The sequence below is a fragment of the Oreochromis niloticus genome, linkage group LG12 (genome assembly GCF_001858045.2).
Source record: "Oreochromis niloticus isolate F11D_XX linkage group LG12, O_niloticus_UMD_NMBU, whole genome shotgun sequence".
In the NCBI taxonomy this organism is placed as follows: domain Eukaryota; kingdom Metazoa; phylum Chordata; class Actinopteri; order Cichliformes; family Cichlidae; genus Oreochromis; species Oreochromis niloticus.
In genome coordinates this window covers 14,522,975-14,543,249 of record NC_031977.2, presented here as the reverse complement: position 1 = coordinate 14,543,249, position 20,275 = coordinate 14,522,975, and the positions used below count along the sequence as shown (strand labels likewise).

Sequence of the window (20,275 nt, the reverse complement as noted above, 5' to 3'; positions counted from 1 at the left end):
AAATTTAAGGCAGGCAGCAATAATGCATGAATGGGTTGCATGTTAGACGCTTCCCTTAGAGGGGGGGGGAATAAAACAGGCCGATGGAAATGTAGATGACAATTAAAAGTTAACGGCACTATTACAGACTCAGCTGCTGCCGGAGAAAGCGATCCCCCAGAGCCGCTGCCATTAAACCAGAGTACCATCTTGTTAAATGAAGCAATGACTTTTTTGCTCATTACAACGTGTTCCTTCAAATCCCACGAGTAAAGCCTCTCACTAATGTGAGAGGATCAATCTAAAGCACATGGGAAGAAAAGCAAAAAACAGAAAAAGCAATCAATAATAAAAAATATTGTCTTTCAAGTAAAAGCGTCTGAGAAAACCTTTCCACCCATCATTATTGGAAACGTTTGTTCACTTCTTTTCCCTCTGGGTCAAAATGCCACGGGGTTTCCAGCCATGCCATCTCGCTCCCACTAGGAAAGCTGTACCAGCAGATATCATTTATACCACAGTCACTTCCTGAATAAGGTAAACTATTTCATCGACACCAAGCTATCAGTTAATGTCAGGGTGGGACTTTATCTGGGAAGCTCATTAAGGTCAAAAGCACACTTCTTCCTGCTGAAGCTCTCTCTTATCAGCTGGGATCATGGCCACAATCAAGCTCCACCCATCCTGGCAGTTGTAATGAAGCAGGTGGATTGATGATTGTCACATTCTTCAAAATCCAAGCGTGTCTGCTGTCTCTTCTTTGTTTCCTCTTGCGAATCTCACACTTGTGTACTCCTATTTTGCAGTAACAGTAACAGTCTCTTGTGCTGCCAACTTCCAAGAGGTAGGTTTAAACGTTGGAATGATGAAGGACAAAAAAAGATTAAAAGGCAGAGCAAAGGTCAGGTAGATGACGGTTTCCGAGAAGTTGCCTGAATGTGAAGTATGTCTTTGTAGATTTACACTCACCGACTCTTTAGGGAGTATAGTTCACACATTAGATTCAAACGTGACTAAATAGCTTGTATAAGTCAACTGTTACAGTACTGTGGATATTTGCTGCCTCTTATTTTCACACACTCAATCCTCACTCAGTGCAGATACAAGCAGATCTCCCGTAGGTGTGGGATGAGTTTGTGAAATTCCTGCAGGGAGTTACATAATGAAACAAATCCTTCCTTGTGAGAGTGTGACCCCTGGGACCCCATAGTGAAAGACCCGCTCACTGGCAGCAAGCTGTCTCTTAGTGTTAACTTATGAGACGTAAAAATGAAATCAGAACATGCAAATACAATTCATGTGGTACATTATTTATTAACAAAGTTACACAATCTACATTCTCTATCTTTGCCTAGGTCTCTACAGAAAAAAACAAAATATACATTCAGAAATCGAGAGCGTTTAAAAAATAAATTTAGTAAAACATTTATTCGTATTTGTGAACACATGTACAGTAAAAATCCCATACAGTATCAAACATCTATATGAAAACCATCTATTCAAAAACTGTTTTAGTGCAAAGGATTTTACAATATAAAAATACTGTCTTGTAATCTTTATTTGTGATATGAAAAACAGGGACGTGGGATCTGTGTGAGGTGTGAAGGTTAGAGGTGTGTGTCGGCGATGGGGATACGACGAAGCTCAACTATCTGGGAGTTGGTTACGCTCCCTCCGTCGTGGCTTCCTGGTATGGACTCGTTATCGCTGACATTAAGGCCAGTCCCTAAAAAGAAACAAAAACATTGCATTTTTATCAAAAATATGATAAGTTGTATTTTTTTATGCATTCTGTTCTGCAGTATATTCACATGCATTTTTCTTCTTATAGCGCTTAGTGAGTTGGACCACCTACTATAATCCGTCCTTCTAGTGCGAATGATCTATTATGCTCTATTATGAAATCATCCCTGCATGTCATGAACTCTGGGATATCAAGTCTGATCAGTCATGGTAATGAGACGTGAAGGGAACAGACTAACAGGCTTGGACTGGAAGCAGGTAGAGAAACAAAATAGTTCATTATATGTTAATGGGTAAACCACGTAACTGCATGTTGGTAAAACATAATAGAAAATATGTTAATGATAAACACATGCTTTTTAAAAATGCAAAACTGCACTTGTTTTTTTATAAACGCTTGGGCTGCTACAGATTTTATCTGAATAAAAAACATCATCAGACTTGTTCTTTTGTGCTTTGGTGACTTCTGGATGCTTTCAGCTCGACATACTTGAGAAGAATTGGATAATGAGCGCCAGTGTTGCTGGATTTGCACTGAAACTCACCTAGCGATGATTGCAAAGTAAGATCCTTCAAACCTCTATCCTATGTGTTAATGATCAGCTCTAAGTTGTACAAAACAGCACCGGGCACAGGTGCCGAGATAAGAGCGTTCACCTCGATGCGTGCTTAATGGTTCACGATCAAACGAAGTACGAAGACCCAGATTACTGCAATACTTGCTGACCCCTGTCAGCTGGTGCCCTATTATGTAATTATAATAAGAAAATTATCTTTACTGCTGACTGAGTGCTTGAGATTAGCCCAGGTTATAAGTTCAGCGCGGCTGGTACGGGCAAAGAGAAGGTCAGGGAAAGTGTGAAATGAAAGAGTGTCCTTTGTGACTGGTGGAGCAAAAAATGATGTTTTAATGACAGAGTTGAGATGTAAACAGATAACATCAGCGCAGTATCGAGTTTCACGAAAACATCTTTTAACAGAATCAAAGTTTCAGATTTGCGCTTCATCTCCACACAGCAAAGATCAACTCCTGGAACTTTTATTTACTTTTATTTTCTTGAGGCCATGCCAGAGATCTGGATAGAGACTTAATTAAACCTTGCAAACTTCCCTTCTTACCACACTGAATAATATGACAGATTACTTCATAGCGCTGAGTTTGCTGTGGGGACCAATAAATTCCCTGGCATGTCTCTTGCATCCCGGAGGTTATTCAAAGTCAAACATCACAACAAATCAGGACAGCAGGTACTCGTCGAGAAACAGAGAGAGTGAGATGGAGAGTGACACAGACACAGCGGCTCTGCTTCACCCTGTCACCACACAAACAATAAGAGGATAAGAACCTCTCCTCCTGTCTAAGTTTTTTACTTAACTTTCACATAAATGCATTTATCAACATGCCTGCTTTTAATTTGACTCTCCACAGCTACAAGTTTTGCTTTTAAGGGGTTTCTTCGGTATAGTGAAGTCTGGTGTGGTTTTCGAGACTGAAAAGTCAGGTATTGTATGACTCAAACAGAACAACCTTTCTCGCAAAGTCAGATAAAACCGCAGGACTGTAGCTTGCAATGCTGTGAAAGCTGCCAAAAGCCTGGCTTGTTGAAGAGCTGTTAATGATTACTGTACTTCCTCTGAAAACTATTTCTCTTTCCCTGAACCCCAAGAGATTACCTGTGAAATTCAGTGTGACCTGCCACAGTCCCATTAACTTTGGAGTCTTATCAGGTTGGTCTATCTCGACTATGTATTTCTTATCCCTTCCAGAGTAATCGCCATTTAGAGGACCAGCCACTTACTCTTTCCATGACGTGACACCAAAGCTGAGAGAGATATTCTTGCTGCTGAAATAGTTAGCTGCTCATCAAGAGTCCTCGTTATAGGTTGGGAATAAAAATGACTGACGATGAGCTGAAACTGACACTGAAACAGTAGGTTTTTTACCCGTTAAATGTCTTTTATATTACTGAGATTTAACACTAGCAGCTGACTGCATGATGTACACAAACTAAATTATTTCTCAGGTAAGACTTACAAAAGCATCTAATACAATATTAACTATACAAATATACTTTTATATATATTTCAGGCACGACTATCAGACTGTCTGCAGTGGATGACCTTGATTTCATCAGACTGACGATTTTTCAGGTGTTTGGAAATGGCTCATTCGGACACTGTGAAGCAAAGTCTCAAGGATTTGAATAGTGTCTGTGTGTTTACATGAGCTGGTTGTGTATTGATGAGCAGGCTGGGCCCTCGGTTCATTAAACATGGATGGCAATAGAGGAAAAATGACAGCTGAGAGACTTAAGGTCAACAAATGAATGACAAAGCAGAAGTGATACTGGTGGATTAATGGATGCATTAGGCACTGTTAGATGCTTTATGTATGTACAGGGTATAATAATCACAAACACATGTACGCAGATACACACACAGACACTCACACACACCACACACACTGTGGCATTTAATCACAGACTGATTTTATCATCTCTCTTTCTCTGTTATCGTTCAATCTAAATTTTAGGAAGTCATAACATCTTTTTCAGCTTTAAGGCTACGGTCACACTCGGGGAAAGAGATGATTGGCTACTGTTGCACAACCAAATTTACGGCGACTGTGTGCAATCAACTTTTGAGCTCTATGCTTTTGAAATGGTTGCTTCAAAGACGTGGACCAGGTCTGAGTATGCTCGCAGTCAGACGCCATCTCCAAACTGACTTTGATGCATCAAGATGGTGATAAAACAGGGATATAATGGCAATAAGATGGAGTCAGACTGCTATCAGTTTTAGACTAAACTGGGTCAAACTGGGTCAATCTGTTTTTGAAAAAAAAAAAAAAAAACACTTTTAACTGTGATCATTCTTAAATCTGCTGCAGTCTACATCAGAAATGCAATGCTGTACCGGGCCCAGGGATGGACTTAGGCAGAATCTACGCATCGGGCGTGACTCTGTCAGCCACAGACTGGACTAGATGTAAACAAATGGTAATTTATAATTTATAAACTTATAAACACATAGATGTAAGCAACTGCAGGTTGGGGGTGCTGCATGCTTGGCCTCTGGCAAACCAGTTGCTAGAACTACCTGCAAGCAATCCCAGACATCAAAAAACTGAATCCAACCACTCCCCAGCTGTTAATTTTATCCTGGTCACACAGAGGCTGTTGTCCTGTTTTTACTGTAGTCTGACTGAGACCTACCACACAACTGGTGAAATTGGATTTATTTCTCAAGCATACTGTGTTTGTCCTTTGACGTCAAAATATTTACTGCAGCAAAAACATGCCCTGCACTGTGGTCACCTTTTGCACAGTTATGCATTTTATATTTTTATAGAAAGTCACTCCACAAATATGTTGACAGTGTTTTACAGACAGAGCTGGAGCAAAACTTTCTGACAAACCCAGCATGCTTAAGGTCAGGTCTGAAAACAGCTGATATCCAAAGAAATATTCAGTATCAAATCGTGTTTCTGACACTTGCTTCCTGTGTAATCTGTTGAAAGGTATGTAGTATAATTCTCCTCACCTGTTTTTAAGGCAAATATGAGGTCGTCAAACTCCTGTGAATCCTCATCTGCAGTGACCAGGTTGGTGTTGATGAAGCCTCCCTCGGTGGTGTACGTCTCCATCACAGGACTGGGCTTAAACACACTGCTGGGCTGAATGCTAGGCCGCAGTGACGTTCGCTCCCAGTCTGCTGAAACCTGATAAATAAACGTGTATTTAAACAGACAATATAACATAGAGTCCAAATAAGTTGGGATGCTGTAAAAATCCAAATAAAAACAGAATGCAATAATTAGAAATTCTCAGAAATTGATATTTTATTCCTTCTAATCACATCAAATGTTTAAACTGAGAAAATGTACAATTGGGAGCGATTTTTGAACACACACATAAAAAAAGAGTCAGGACTGGATTATTTTAATCAGTGTAGCATCGCCTCTTTTTTTTAAACAACAACCTAACTGAGGAGACCTGTTGCTGGACCATCGAGAGAAGAGTGTTGTCCCACTGTTGCTGCTCAACAGTCCTGGATCTATTTTGTCACAGTTTTCCTTTTAATGATGCTTTAAATGTTTTCAGCTGGTGAAAGGTTTGGACTGCAGGCAGGCAAGTTCAGCACCTGGACTCTTCTACTATGAAGCCATGTTGTAATACGTGCAGTATGCAGTTTAGCATTGTCTTGGTGAAATAGGCCTAACATGAACATCTGGATGGAAGCATTAAAACCTGTATATACCTTTCAGCATTGTTGGTGCCTTTCTAGATACAAGATGCCAAATCCACAGGCAATGCTGCATCCCAATACCATCAGAGAAACAGAGTTTCCAGTGGGTGTTGACAAAAAGCTGGATGGTTCTCTCCTCTTTAGTCTGGAGGATGCAGTGTCCGTGTTTTCCAAAAAGAATTTCCATTCGTCCAACCATTTGTTTTCCATGTTGCCTCAGTCCATTTTAAATGACTTTTAGCCAAGACAAGAGGACACATTTCTAGATCATGCTCACATATTCTTCTTTATGATAGAGTTTTAACCTGCATTTGTGAATGGCACAGTGAACTGTGTTCACAGAAAATGATTAGTGGAACTGTTCCTGAGCCCAGGGCAGGGATTGCAGGGATTTCCATGACAGAATAAACCTTTTTTTAATGAAGTGTTGCCCGAGGCCCCAAAAATCACAGGAATCCAGTATTGATTTTTGGCCTTTTCTCTCATGGACAGAAATTCCTCCAGATTGATGATGAGATATTAACATCTTTTTCAGCAATTACCTGCAATACCTTAAACAGTTTTTTGCAGATTGGTGAACATCTGCTCGTCTTTACTTCTGAGAAACTCTGCCTCTCTAAGATGCTCTTTTTATACCCAGTCATTTCACAGACCTGTGGTCAGTTAACCTTATTAGCTGCAAATTGGTCCTCCAGCTGTTTCTGTTTAGTACCACTTACATTTCCAGGTTTTTGTAGCGCCTATCTCATCTTTGAAGATATATTCCTGCAATCAAGTCAAGTTGAGCTAATATTATGCCTAAAATGGTACATTTTCTCAGTTTAAACATTTGATATGGTTTCTGTAGTGTTTTGTGAATAAAATATGGGTTTATGAAAGTTTATGAGCTGTAAAAAAACATGAATCTTTAACGTAACAAAAAAAACCCAAAACAGGATAAACTGAGGTCAAACATATACTCACATATGCAAACAGTAATCATGACTGTGATGAATTTGGGTTATGTAGAGTGCATGGTGTCAAAGCACACTAAAGAATTAAAGTCATCCCACAGGGTCAGAGTGGGTGCAAGGGGTGAAAGTGAGGTCAGTGTAGAGTTTCATGCTGAATCATACTAACAGCTAGACAAATGGCATCTTTGTCTGTATATATAGAGGTTTTTTTTCAAGATGAATGTCCTTGCATCAACACAACAAATCACAGAAGTTACTAGAAAGAACAAAAGAAATGCAAAAGCGAGGAACCAGAAGATCTCTCTTCTATTTTGACCTCAAGAACCAGATTATTCCATTATCTCATCGTGTTTTCCATTGTATTCATTCATTATGAATGTCTCATCTGTCCATGGACGTGCATAAACGTGCGTATGTGTTGTACAAGCTTCTCAGGCTTGCTGTGACCAGTACAGAGTGTACCGGTGAGGTGAATTAAGCACCACCAGGCACTTCAAATCTGTCACATCCACTTTGGAGGGCTGTAGTGATTAGATGAGGCCAATATGCTAGTCAGCCCCTGCAATATGTGTTCTTATACTTGTTACCTACTTTATTTCCTTTTCTAATTTCCTTTCAAGCTGTCCATTTCACATACACACAAAAAAAAATCCAGAATCTACCCCTAGTGCTGCTTTTCTCAGGGGTCTCTAACTGCACCTTTCTTTCTTGGGCTGTAACCAAATCTTTAAGGGGTGAGAGTGTGCTCTCATGAATAAAACAAGATTACTGGATTCCTACGTGTGGAGAGAGAAATCGAGAAAGTGAAAGAGAGGGTGGATTTCCCAGGGGAAAAGAAGTCCCCCCCCAACAACACCGACCCATCGCCACCCTTGTTTGTTTTTTTTTCTCTCTGTCTTTCCCTCACACCAGCTCAGTCCTTATAGGGTATTCTCCAGAGTACGACTAGCAGAACTAGTGTAGCAGTGTGTTTGCATAAAGCATGTTTTGTGTGCTTGCAAGCAATGTGCAAGTCTAACAGAAGGGTCACAAAATGAGTTGATGGGCAGTTAGCAGGAGAATCAGTCTGAAAAATCTAAGTGAATGAGTATTAATGTGCTAAAAATGTAAACTAGACTACGGAGAATGGGCAAAAGAGCCGTGGGAAACAGAGTTACAGAAGAAAAAGCAGAAATAAGTTTAGTCTTAAAAACTAAATTTCACAGTAGTTTGACACAGAAGTTCCTCAAAACAAATGATTACCCTATCATGTAATCCATGGTTCTCACTATGGTTTCTTCTCGTCATCACCACATCTGCCATTCAAATGCAAGATTTCTACACATTTCTGATAAACTCAACCACAAACTGTAATGGATGTGTGGTCAGAATGGGAGTTAAAGTCATCATCAGACCTCAACAGTCAGGATGGGGAGCAAAATATTTTCAAAAGAGATGCCTGAAATGGGGATTTCTTAATCAGTAAGTCAAATAAAAGTTCAGGCATCAGAGATTAGGCAACACATGCATGATAAATGCTGTAAATCTGTGTAACCAACTATTCGCATATGTCAGCCTTTGATTGCATAAGTGTGTCAATGTGATGACAATGTAAGCTCTGTATATGTACCTCTTCCATGGCACTGATGAGATTTTGAGTTGATTTGCTGATGTCGCCTCCCACAGGGGTGGGTCCCATTCCCTGGTACATAGAATCCGGGCCATCCTGTCCACTCATCTCAACTGTGTAACTTGCTTTAGTTGGCCAACACAGCTGGTTGTGCATGATGAAGTACACTGCAAACACATACAAGCCCTGTAGAGAAAGCAGTGGGAAAAAAAATCAACATTAGGAATAAGTTAAGGCTCTGCTCTTCAGTATGATTAATCTGAAATCTGTAATACTGTTGGCTCAATCAATCTGCAGTGGCAGGCTTGGAGGCCAGCTAAGGGTAAAAGAACCAAATGAACCAAAAAAAGTGCTTCACAAATTCATTAGACCACCTATCATAAAAGCAAAAAGACATAAATATTTCAGAAATCTGTCAAAAAATAAAAAATTATATAGCTATTCCTTAAACACATTTTCTAAGAACACTCACAATGTAAACACCAAACAAACCTAATTTTTCTATTCAAGAATGCAAGTAAATAACTGTATTTTGGCATGTCTTGATGCATTCTCAATCATCCAGGTAAGTAAATCTCCAAAAGTTGATTCTGTTCATCTGGACGTAGCATTTTCAGTGGGAGAAACGGACCGACACATCAAATTCGCCAGGAAGGATATGAAAGTGGCAGGTTAGCCTTCTTAGGCTATTTCCATCAGTAACGGGGGACATCTAAAAGCTGATGGGTACCGGAAACCTATGCATACGGATCAGTATTTAAGGTTTGACTCTCATCATCCACTGGAGCATAAATTGGGTGTCATCAGGACGCTACAACATAGAGCCATCACATCAAGAAGGCCCTGAGTAAATGTGGTTATCCCAGCTAGACATTTGTCAAAGCTGGGAAGGCGCCTAAAGAAAGCTCCAGCCAGGAGCGGAAAACTGCTGCCTAAGCAAAAACTTTAGTGGTCCCGTATGTGTCAGGAGTATGAGATACATTTTTTCTAAACACCGTGTCTCTGTGGCTTTTAAACCCCAAAACACGCTGCGCCAAAAATTGGTCGACCCCAAGGATCAGGTCCCCCGACACAAACAGAGTAGCATAGTGTATGCTGTTAAGTGCCAGGAGGATTCCCATCATTTATACATCGGGGAAACCAAACAACCTCTGGCGAAGTGGATGGCACAACACAGAAGAGCTACCTCGTCAGGCCAGGACTCTGCAGTCTATTTACACCTACAGGCCAGTGGACACTCTTTCAATGATGTACACATCCTGGACAGGGAGGAACGCTGGTTTGAGCGCAGAGTCAAGGAGGCCATTTACGTGAAAAGGGAAAGACCGTCTCTAAATCGAGGAGGGGGCCTAAGGGTACATCTTTCGCCATCTTATAATGCTGTGATTGCAGCCATTCCCCAACTCTCTGTGAATGGTACTCATGCCCATTGATCAGTGGTTGTTGATCAATGGTCATGAGAATGTGCATAATCATGATGAAGGAACTGACCTCCCAGCCCATTGTTCATTCAGTGTTAGTTTCAGTCAATATGCAAATGTACTGTTTATAAGACTGGGGAAACCTGCAGTCAGCTGAGACTGAAGAAGTCACTTGGATGAGTGACGAAACTTTTCTCCCACTGAATACGTTATGTCCAGATGAACAGAATCAACTTTTGGAGATGTATTTTGGTATGTTAATTAAAAATAATAATGTGCTATACTATTTTTTTCCAACTGTTTTGTAAAATAGTAAATTTGAAAATGCATGAATAATAAAAGTAAATAGATTTTAGCATAAAAAATATCATTTGGATTAAAGAGCTTGCACATACTGGCGGATTAACCATTACAGAGACATAAAAAATGATTTCAGCAATTAACAGAACTGTTGATTTAGGGCAGCTGTGGATTAAACCTCACACTTGGTGGTAGTCTAATAGATTTGTTAAGCACTGTACACATTACATAAACATATGTAATATTAAATAATACTATACTCATTATTATTTTTGTGCAGCATGTTACTGTTGTATTTCGAATTAAACTTCTTTCACTTCTTTCGACATGATTACTGAAGTATCACTTCCTCACTGGGGCAGTGACATCATTGGCATACTGGTATTTCTGCTTCCTCCACTTCTTCATCATTACCAAATCTGCTTGGTCAACAGCACCAGGATGCGAATTACCCCAAAACACCAGGGCGTCAAATACCACGAATCCAGCCCATATTTCACAACACCCATCATCGGGCGATGACGGCAGCCACAGACAGAGACAGAACGCACAAGAGCGCAAACCACAAGCGTGTGTGAATACAGGCCAACACAGATCTATTAAAGACGTTTATGCATGGGGAGAGAAAGTAAGTTTTTTGACACCATGGTAGGAAATAATGAATACAGTAATAAAATATGTTTAGACAAAACCTGACGGACTGATTGTTTCTTTGATAAAACCAAATGTAAACACTTTGATATATATTTTTTACAAAAAAGCAATCTGTCAGTGTGTGTGTGTGTGTGTGTGTGTGTGTGTGTGTGTGTGTGTGTGTGTGCGTGCGCATGCGCGCAACTCCCCAAGTTTTTCAAATCCTTAAATCAAACTTTGTGACATGAGGTTTGTGTCTGTAATTAAGCTTCAACTTTCCTGGCAGAGCAATCGACGTTACTCATGTATCTAGAGTTTATTGACAGAACGGGATTATAAGCAGCCTGGATGGCCACAGTAAACATTAATAGGAAGAGAGCAGGAACAGTAAATCAGAACTGTGTGTTTATGGGGGCACTATAAAACTGGAATATCCAGATTATGAGAAGGAAAGAAAGTCTGCGTATAAGCTCACTGGAGACCTTGCAGGTTAAAAACAGTGCAGTAAACTCTGCTGTTTTCTGACACAGTGACTTAAACAGATTGGTGAATTGTACACTGTGTTCCCATAAATTAGTGTGCCTTGTAGGTAATTGTGCATGAATTGCAAAATGAGAGCTTTAAACCATGTCCTTTAGTAAATGGGCACTTCATGGCTAGGAGCTAAGTTTAGGGTTATGTAAAGTCATAATGATGTCATGACATTTTATTTGGATTTTCTGCGTATCACTTGAAGAAGGAAATTAGTCTTCCTTTGTGTGTTCACATGTAACACGGAACAAAAAGCAGCCAGGTGTGTATTCATATATGGGTGTGTATGTCTCTATCCATGAGCATTTCTCCATTACAACAGCACTGTGGGTGATTAGCACAGATCATTAGCAAGCTGTGTGGCCTGAGGAACAGGCTTAACAGCCATAGGCAAGTTATGTAAGTGTTCCCTGATAGCTGAGTCCATGTCTTTGGAGATCGAAGGCAAAGTCCAAAAGAGGACACTAAGGACGGGAAGGTGTTGTTGGGATGTGAGAAGAAGCATTTGATTGTGGTGGATTACAACCCTATTTCAAAATCAGTTGGGGTGCTGAGCAAAATGTACATATGAAAGCAATGATTTGTATAATTGAAATCATAATGATCCTGACATTTAAAAGAAGACAAAGACAACATGGACAACAACAACTCTTTAAATTGAAATATTTTTCCATTCTTAGGTGGAGGATTTAAGCTGCTCAACAGTTTAGTGATCTCTTCACTGCATTGTTGTTTCATAATGTGCCAGCTTTTTTCAATAGGTAACAGACCTGGACTGCATGCAGGCTATTTACCAAAAGGGCCACGCTGTTGTAATACAAATGTAGTTTGGTGGTGTCTTGTTGAAAGAAAACAGCTGCTGGATGGTAGCGTACATTAAGAGTTCCTTCAGATACTGGTAACTTATTCATGCTAGGTGCACTAACACCCTCATGTTGGCTTTTGAAATGTGTGCTAATAACAAAGTTGATGGTCCCTTTGTGTTCATCCTGGAGGAAGTGCAGGCATTCACAAAAAGAATTTTACATCACTGCCATTTGTGCCATTTGTGCCCTTCTCCTTTGTGTACAGAGATACCTTTGATATGCATAAAAAGGATGTTGCCTCCCAGAGATAACGAAATCCTCAAATTCTTTTTAATTTCATATTTAGAAAGTTTATTCTCAATTTTTCAAATTATTTGCAGGGTTTATTTAAGCAGCTTCTCCTTTATGGTCTGTTTCCTAACATTTTCAAAACATGTTGCCCGCATCAACCTTAAAATGAATCAAAAACAATAAAATCTCATAGTTTGACATGTTGCCTTTGTGCTACTTTAAATTAATTATGGTGTTTAAATAATTTGCAAAGATTTGAGTAAAATTTTACACAGCATTTTGTTTTGGGGGGTTTTAAGTACGGCGTTTAAAAGTGACAATAGCAACAAGCTAAAGAAATGTACTGCTTGTCAGGGGTAAGACAAAGGGCAAGATGGCAAAATTAGAAAACTGAGATAATTAAGGAACAGCTCTCAGGTTTTCTGCACTTCTTTCAAAGTGATTAAATATACCTAACTGCATCAACTGCAAAAAGTGCTGTGTCTGCAGATTTTTCTGTGCTTTCTGCGCTAAAAGAAAAAGAGCTGTTTGACCGAAACCCTAAATACTTCCAGGCTTCACACAGCTAATTGCCTACCGCCTTCTTTTCCATAAAAATATACACATATCCTGTGTCCTATTTTTAGCCAGTGCCAAGGTTGAATGTGCAAGTGGGGGTTGAATTGAATTGTAATGAAGCATGGTCCTGCTTCACAGCTGTGAGGCTTCTGACAGCACGGATACAGTGACGTAGTGTTTATCGGTACATCGAACGTGCAGGAGGAAATAATGAGGGGTTGTGCTGTTGTGATTTGATTATTGTCTTCTATTTCAGCATGATGTGACTGACAGCTATGGAAAAGGACGGATCAAAGACTTGTAGAGAGAAAAGAAAACCCTGTGGCCTGTTGGCTAAAAAGTCACATTTTCCACAGTATAACTGCAAACATGTGATGTGTTTCACAGCTTGATTTTAACAGATACCCGGCTGGCAACAACAGGTTGTTTTTACAGCACCTAACCTAAGAGCAATGTGGGCTCTGCAACACACACTTGTGCACAGCTGTAACATCTGCAGCTGTTTAATGGTGTTCGGTAATCAGCAGTTAACATCAACAACACCAGTGAGGTAAATATGGAAAATTCTCCTAATGGAAAATTCACCGCATGAAGGAAACAAAAAAACAAAAAAAAACAACTCTACTTGACTTTGCAGCAGAGATGCACAGCCTAACAAATTCCAAGCTCACGGCAATGAAAACCTATGGGAAGGATAAGATGTTCAAAAATACACTGGAATAATAATGCTGGCAGAATAAGCCAGTCCTGTAGCACCGTGTCCTGAAAAATATCTCAGTTTAATTTCTTTAGTTAACCTAAAAATATCTCATATGGGTATGATTTCACAAAATCATGAAACGAAAGTAAGATTACTCTAGTTACCAAGTCATATCTGTTAAGAAATGTGACAATCATCATGTTTTGTTAAATCTTGCTGTTAGAGTGTTTGCGACAGAAACATTTTTAGTCTTGTGTGTTAGTATCACATTTGCTTTCTTTAAACCTTACTTTCTTTTTTCCATTTAGTCCCTAATGGAAGTTCTGCAGTGGCACAAAATGATCAATGAGTCCTCTCACAGCAACGCTTTTCCTCCATCACCGCTAAACAAATTAAATGTGCTCTAGAAAAACACATAACCCAAATCTTGCATACAAATAAATATGATTACAGCCATGTTTGGTACATGGTTACAACATCCTGACCTTTCTTTAGTGGTACTTTGTAGAAAGTGGGTCAGATGAGTTTGTTTACAGCTAATCAATGTCCTTGGACACAATGTACCTTTGGGACTCCTTACCCGTTCCACTTTGATAAATCCCTACTTCTGGTACTTTTGGTGCAGACCCCAGAGGCTGCTGTTTTAGCTGGAACTTTGTATGAGGCACGACTGAAAATCAATTGCAACAGTTCTTTTTTTTCAGATGACAGAAAGTTTGATAGAACTTGTCCTATCTGAAGTCAAAGTTAAGCTACATGTAAGTTGCTGAAATACAAATAGGGTAGCACAAAGCTCTTTTTAGCTGTACTGTACGTCCCCACCAAAAAGCCCAAAAGTCCTCATTTAGAAAGCTAAAGTGTTGTAAAACTACTAGTCATCTGCCAATTAGCATAAAGAGGAGATTAATCATTCTGTACATACAATCATTTTTAATCCTACAACTGTTTATAACTTGCATAGTTCACATTTCTGTATAGCTGTATATCTCATATTTCTGTATAGTTTTTTTATTTCATATTTATATCCTGTTCATAGCCTGTACATAGCTTGTACTCACTACAGCCTGTACATACTTATAGTTATAGAATATTCATAACATACTTCATACCGTGTACATTATAACATACCATAATAGACCCATTTCTGTAATATACTTACATACCTATATTATTGCTAATATATATTGTATATCTATATCACGGCTAAAGCACTTCTGGATGGATGCAAACTGCATTTCGTTGCCCTGTACCTGTGACATGTGCAATGACAATAAAGTTGAATTCTATGCTATTCTATTCTATTCTACTCTATTTTTTTGTTTTATTGTGTGAACGCATGTATGTTTGTGTGACAGCAGACATTGGAGGATTGGATGCTAAGAACTTTGATACCTCAGGGGCCTAATGAAACCCAAGAACAAATCAAAGTATTTAGAGAGGAAACAAAGGCTATTAGTCTGAAATGTTCCTAAGTGAGAGGATTTTTACCCAGGTTAAAAGAAAAATAATCAGAAAAGCTTTTTAACGTAACACAAGCAGAACTGAGGAAATGTATTTAAAAACTTGTGCATGTAATTTAACAATCACAAGTTCATTTTAAATAAAATTAAACTAGCTATGTGATGTCACAGGGATGGACAAACTATTGCTGCTCATGAAGAAGTGTCGAGTGCAACAATGACCATTGCTGCTGACATCACTTCACTTCAGTCACTGGACTAACAGGAGATGTTTACTTTGGTTAAGCGCTGTTGTCTTTAGCATGTAGATGCTACATATCAGCATGGGTTGTCACAGACCTCTTATGGGACTAGACAAGAAAGAAAACAATCAATTGTGCAAAACTAAGCACAATTGATTGAGAAAGCTTCATGGGCATCTTCTTAAAAAAAGACATTATGCATTAAACACTTCTACAAAACTAAATCTTTGTGCCAGAAAATGTATGATTTAGTATGTTAAGTAAAATTGACAGAAGACAATTTAAAGCCAAGTAATAAAACTACTGATACGATGGAGCCACAGCTAAATCCTTAATAACCAGAAGACAAAAGTTTTTAAAAAAATGTCTCAGTTACATGAGTAAGCATGCATTTTCCTCACTAAGGACATAACTGAAGGCAGAAAAATCCACAAAAACTTGCACAATGTGTTCCAGAGTTCACGATGATATTGTTGCAAAGGTTTTACATTTGATCATTAATGACAGTCCTCATTTTGTCCAGTTTCTTTTGAACAGATGGAAATTGGTTATAGGGACTATATTTTTATTAAGCCTCTATATTGAAGCCCAACATCTACACTTCCCATCCTTATTTCTTTTTTTGGAATCCGCAGTGGCGTGATGCAGAGGCATGCTTGTGAAAATGATCTCACTGTGCAAATATTTAAATATGTACTCGACTGCATTTAGTGGTAGAGTAATCTATCTTGCATTTGAAATATCTTTACTTAGCTGCACTGACATCTGAAATACAGACCTGAGAGAAATAGAGGGAGTAAATAAACTATAAAAAGATGCAAACAAAGGGACCAAGAAAAGACAAAAATACAAATGGAAAGTGGAGAGATGGACAAACATGGCAGTGAGAGGCTTTGGTGAGATATGACACAGTGATAACCCTGCCTCTCTCTCTCCATGCCTGAGGCACTTCTTACTCTGCCTGTCAGATACATCAAAGCTGGCCTTCAAAGTGAACGGACTTCCCTTCATCATACCTCTCATGGAACCATCGAAATTAAAAACAACAACACTAAATAAACCTATGCATATTTATTCAAATATCGACATTCATATACTCTTACTGACTCTGCAGCATTCTCAAATTTTCAGCTACAGCAAGATTTAGCTCAGAGAGTAGCTGAGATTAGAGATTAGATAGGTAAAAACAATATCTTTCATAAGAAAAATCTAACCTGGAGAAAGAGTACACACATCGAGCTATAAAAAGAATTGCTTTAACTTTATAACTTTTAACTGTACTCCAATTACAACAAGAAGAAAACATATGCACAAACAGGAAACAAACAAACAAATAAATAAACAGAAAGGTAAATGATCTCACCAGCAGGCAGTTAAAGATGACGTAGAGGATGAGCATCCACAGGTACCTGTAGCCCATATGGAGTCCTGCCCACAACCAAACTAGGGAGACGAGCAGAAACAGGTAGAGGACCAGCGGCACCTCTGGAGCACAAGATAACAACAGGATAGAATGAAAACAACATCAGCACTGTTGTTCAAATATATATAAGCCAATACAATACACTATACATTACAGCTGAACTGAGATTCTAGATAGTATTTTATCGATATGACATTCTGCAATATGCATGTTAAAATGCATATTGCAGAATAACTACATGTACTGTACATTACATAGTAATTGATGGAGAATTAATATAGCTGCTGGTGTGTTATCATTTGTATTTAGATTCTATAGTTTCTTAATATGAAACTATATATGTTGTAGTGTAATACTCATTCTTCCAAAGCAAGGTCGGGTAAAAAGGGAGGAAGGGGATATAATTCAGGAGCTGTCTAATGAACCACATTTTACAACTCTAATACAACACTGATGCAGCGTTTCTGCTCCAACAGTTCTCTGACTCCCTGTGGTTTGCATGTGGATTTACATGGACTCAGATTAGAGACTCAAGCAACAGTGAGGAGACATATAAGGGAGGGTAAAAAGCCACACACTCATACTTGAGTATGCCAATAAGCATGCACGCACACATGCTATCAGAGCTGTACTCTCGATCCAAGCTTTATCCATTGAGCATTTGTGATGCCACTAATGCATTTAGGTGCCTAAGAAGGGCTGAAAATGATCTAAGAGACAGTGTGCACAATTCTTTTGTTTGTGCAAACAGGCAGCTGGTGTGTTAACATCTTCAGGCACATCAGATGTACTTTATACTTTAAGGGTGCAAAATAGAGACGATTGTCAACATGGAGAAACATACGAATGTTCGTCCTCATACGGAGGTGGAACATCACACATTCACCAAAGGGGGAATTATGGCTTATGATCATTTATTTTAAACCGAACCAAACAAAAAACACCCCCCAAGTTCTGAGAGTCCCACTTTGACAAACCCTGTAACAACTGTACATTGACACAAAGTGTACTGATCTCACCAATACGACTAAAAAGTGCATATTTTTAAAGGTCGTCTTAACGTTTGCTGCTTTTAAACTATAGCAGCTGGTCAACCTGCAGCCCACTAAGAGGAATACATCCTGTCACCTCGACTTCAAGATGTGATAATTCAAGAAAAAACCCCACTGAAGTAGGGACACACTTAAGTTAATTAAGTATGTCTGTCTTCGGGTCCTTACAAAGCAGAGAACATTTTAAAAAGGGAATGCACTCCATTATTACTTGCAAAAATAATTCTCTTAACCTGCTGTACAAAAATGGGAGGATATCTGTTAGCCTGCTCACCAACACAGGTGCAATGCACTAGTCAAATTTGGATGCTGTCAAAATAATATTCAAAACATATCCACATTACCAGCACCACACCCAACCTGGCTGCTAAGTATGTTGCAAATGTGGGATCTCAAATAAAAACACTAGGATGCTACCACCATGAAATTAAGAGTATTGCAACATATTGATGAGTTAGTTTTGCTTTGTTCAGATAAATACTAGCCTGACTCCTATTAATACTTAGCTAATATGCTGAGATAAATGTCTTGAAATAACATCAGGGAGAAGAGGACAAAAGTAAAAAAGCTAAAACAGTGGAGGGATTAAAGCAGGGTGTGACAAGTGAGTACTGAGAGACTTAAGCCTGTACTCAAATCATCAGCTGCTTGTTGTTGGCAACCAATACCGATTTACAGATATACAGATATATACAGATTTTTAGCTAAAATTCGGCTATAACACATAAAGTGCAGGGTTATTCAGTAAAGTCAAAGTCAAATTTATTCATATAGAACATTTGCACAGATATAGCACAAGTGCTGTACATTTAAAATAATCAAAGGAGATAAAAACATAGGAAGACATGACAATATTTAAGAAAAGAAGCATAAAATGAGAAGATTCGAGTCAGAAAAAAGACAAATAAAAGTAGTACAAAATCACTCTGATTTAAAAGCCAAAGAATAAAAGTGGGTTTTCAAATGGGTTTTGAAAGTGTCTAATGTTGGAGAGGTCCTGATGTGAGGGGGCAGTTTGTTCTACAGTTTAGGAGCAGTCACGGCAAAGGCCCAATCTCCTCTGTGCTTTAATCTGGACCTTGGGACAGCTAGGAGCATTGGATCCGCAGACCTGAATGATCTTGCAGGAGTGTACCAGTTCAAAAGATCGGAAGGGTATGAGGGTGCTAACCCATGCAATGCCTTAAAATAATAATGAAACGAATAATGAAATCTTAAAATCAATTCGAAAACTGACTGGCAGCCAGTGTAAGGATGCTAGTATGGGAGATATGTGGTCTCGCTTGCTCTGCCAGTTAGTAATTGTGCTGCAGTCGGCTACCTGATGACAGACTGACACTTGAGTAAAGACTCAGGTGTCAACAAAAGTCGAGGCAAGATGAAACGAAGGCACGGCTAGCTCTCTCAAAGTCTCTGAAACAGAAGAATGGCTTCCCTTTCGCAAGTAGCCGGAGATGAAGATGGTTTTGATTACAGCACTGATCAGCTTATCAAACGTTAGATTAGTAACTAACTCCTCATTGCATTTTCAAAAAATGTAAAAGACATTGTCATTAGGCTCACAATACCTGTGATGCTCTGTATATGTGTGTGTGTGTGTCTTGGAGTGAAAAGTGCAGGGTCACAGAAGATAAACATAATAAATTTTACAGCTACATGAGGCGTAAAAGCTGTTTTTACGATGATCTGAAGGGAACATCAGATTCAAAATTACACTGTTGAGTCACTCTACTTACAGTCTGCATGAAAGGTGTTATGTAGGACAGAGTGTACAGTTCACTTCACAAGTAGGATGGAAACACAGGACACGGGCCCAGGTTTGCACAAAAACCCCTCACTTAGGTGCCACATCCACCACACTGTCATTTCCACCCTGCTCTAACTTCTGCTCCCTATCACAAAGTATTTTTATTTATTTAGCTCTATCATACTTAGTGCTTTCTTCACTGTTGGCCTTGGTCACGGCCTCTGATGCATTATTATTTCACACTTCATCTCGGTTTGCCTTATGTGGACAAACTGTCTACAAACACGTGTAGGTTAAATAACTTTTTTCTATCTTCCATCTATCCATTCCCATCGTCTATCTTTCCAGTTTCTTTCTTTCTCTCTCTCTGGCTTTAGTGTGTCTTGCACGTCTGTCTCCATCTCCTCCCTCCCTGGTTAGACTTTTTCCAACCATGTAAGCACATTCCTGTCTGTGGACAGGGCAGAGCTCCCACAGTAAGAACAGGTTCCCAGAGCCGAGTTGAGACAAACTGCAAAATGCTGACTGCCTGTTTGGCTTTGTACCACTAAGTAGAAGCAAAGAGACTGTGTGAGTGTG

General features: G+C 39.2%; 1 protein-coding gene across 1 annotated transcript in view; it reads right to left on the bottom strand.

The window, feature by feature from the left end:
* Window positions 1-1,280: 1,280 nt before the first annotated feature.
* The window catches only part of adgrv1 (adhesion G protein-coupled receptor V1), a 108,838-nt gene continuing 89,843 nt past the window's right edge, over window positions 1,281-20,275 (bottom strand). The window contains exons 92-95 of the mRNA XM_019366190.2: window positions 16,838-16,959; window positions 8,533-8,718; window positions 5,266-5,443; window positions 1,281-1,705 (exon numbers count right to left, since the gene is read on the bottom strand). Of these exons, the coding sequence (XP_019221735.1) occupies window positions 1,587-1,705; window positions 5,266-5,443; window positions 8,533-8,718; window positions 16,838-16,959 (605 nt within the window). The 3' untranslated portion in view covers window positions 1,281-1,586. The remainder of the gene's footprint in view (window positions 1,706-5,265; window positions 5,444-8,532; window positions 8,719-16,837; window positions 16,960-20,275) is intronic.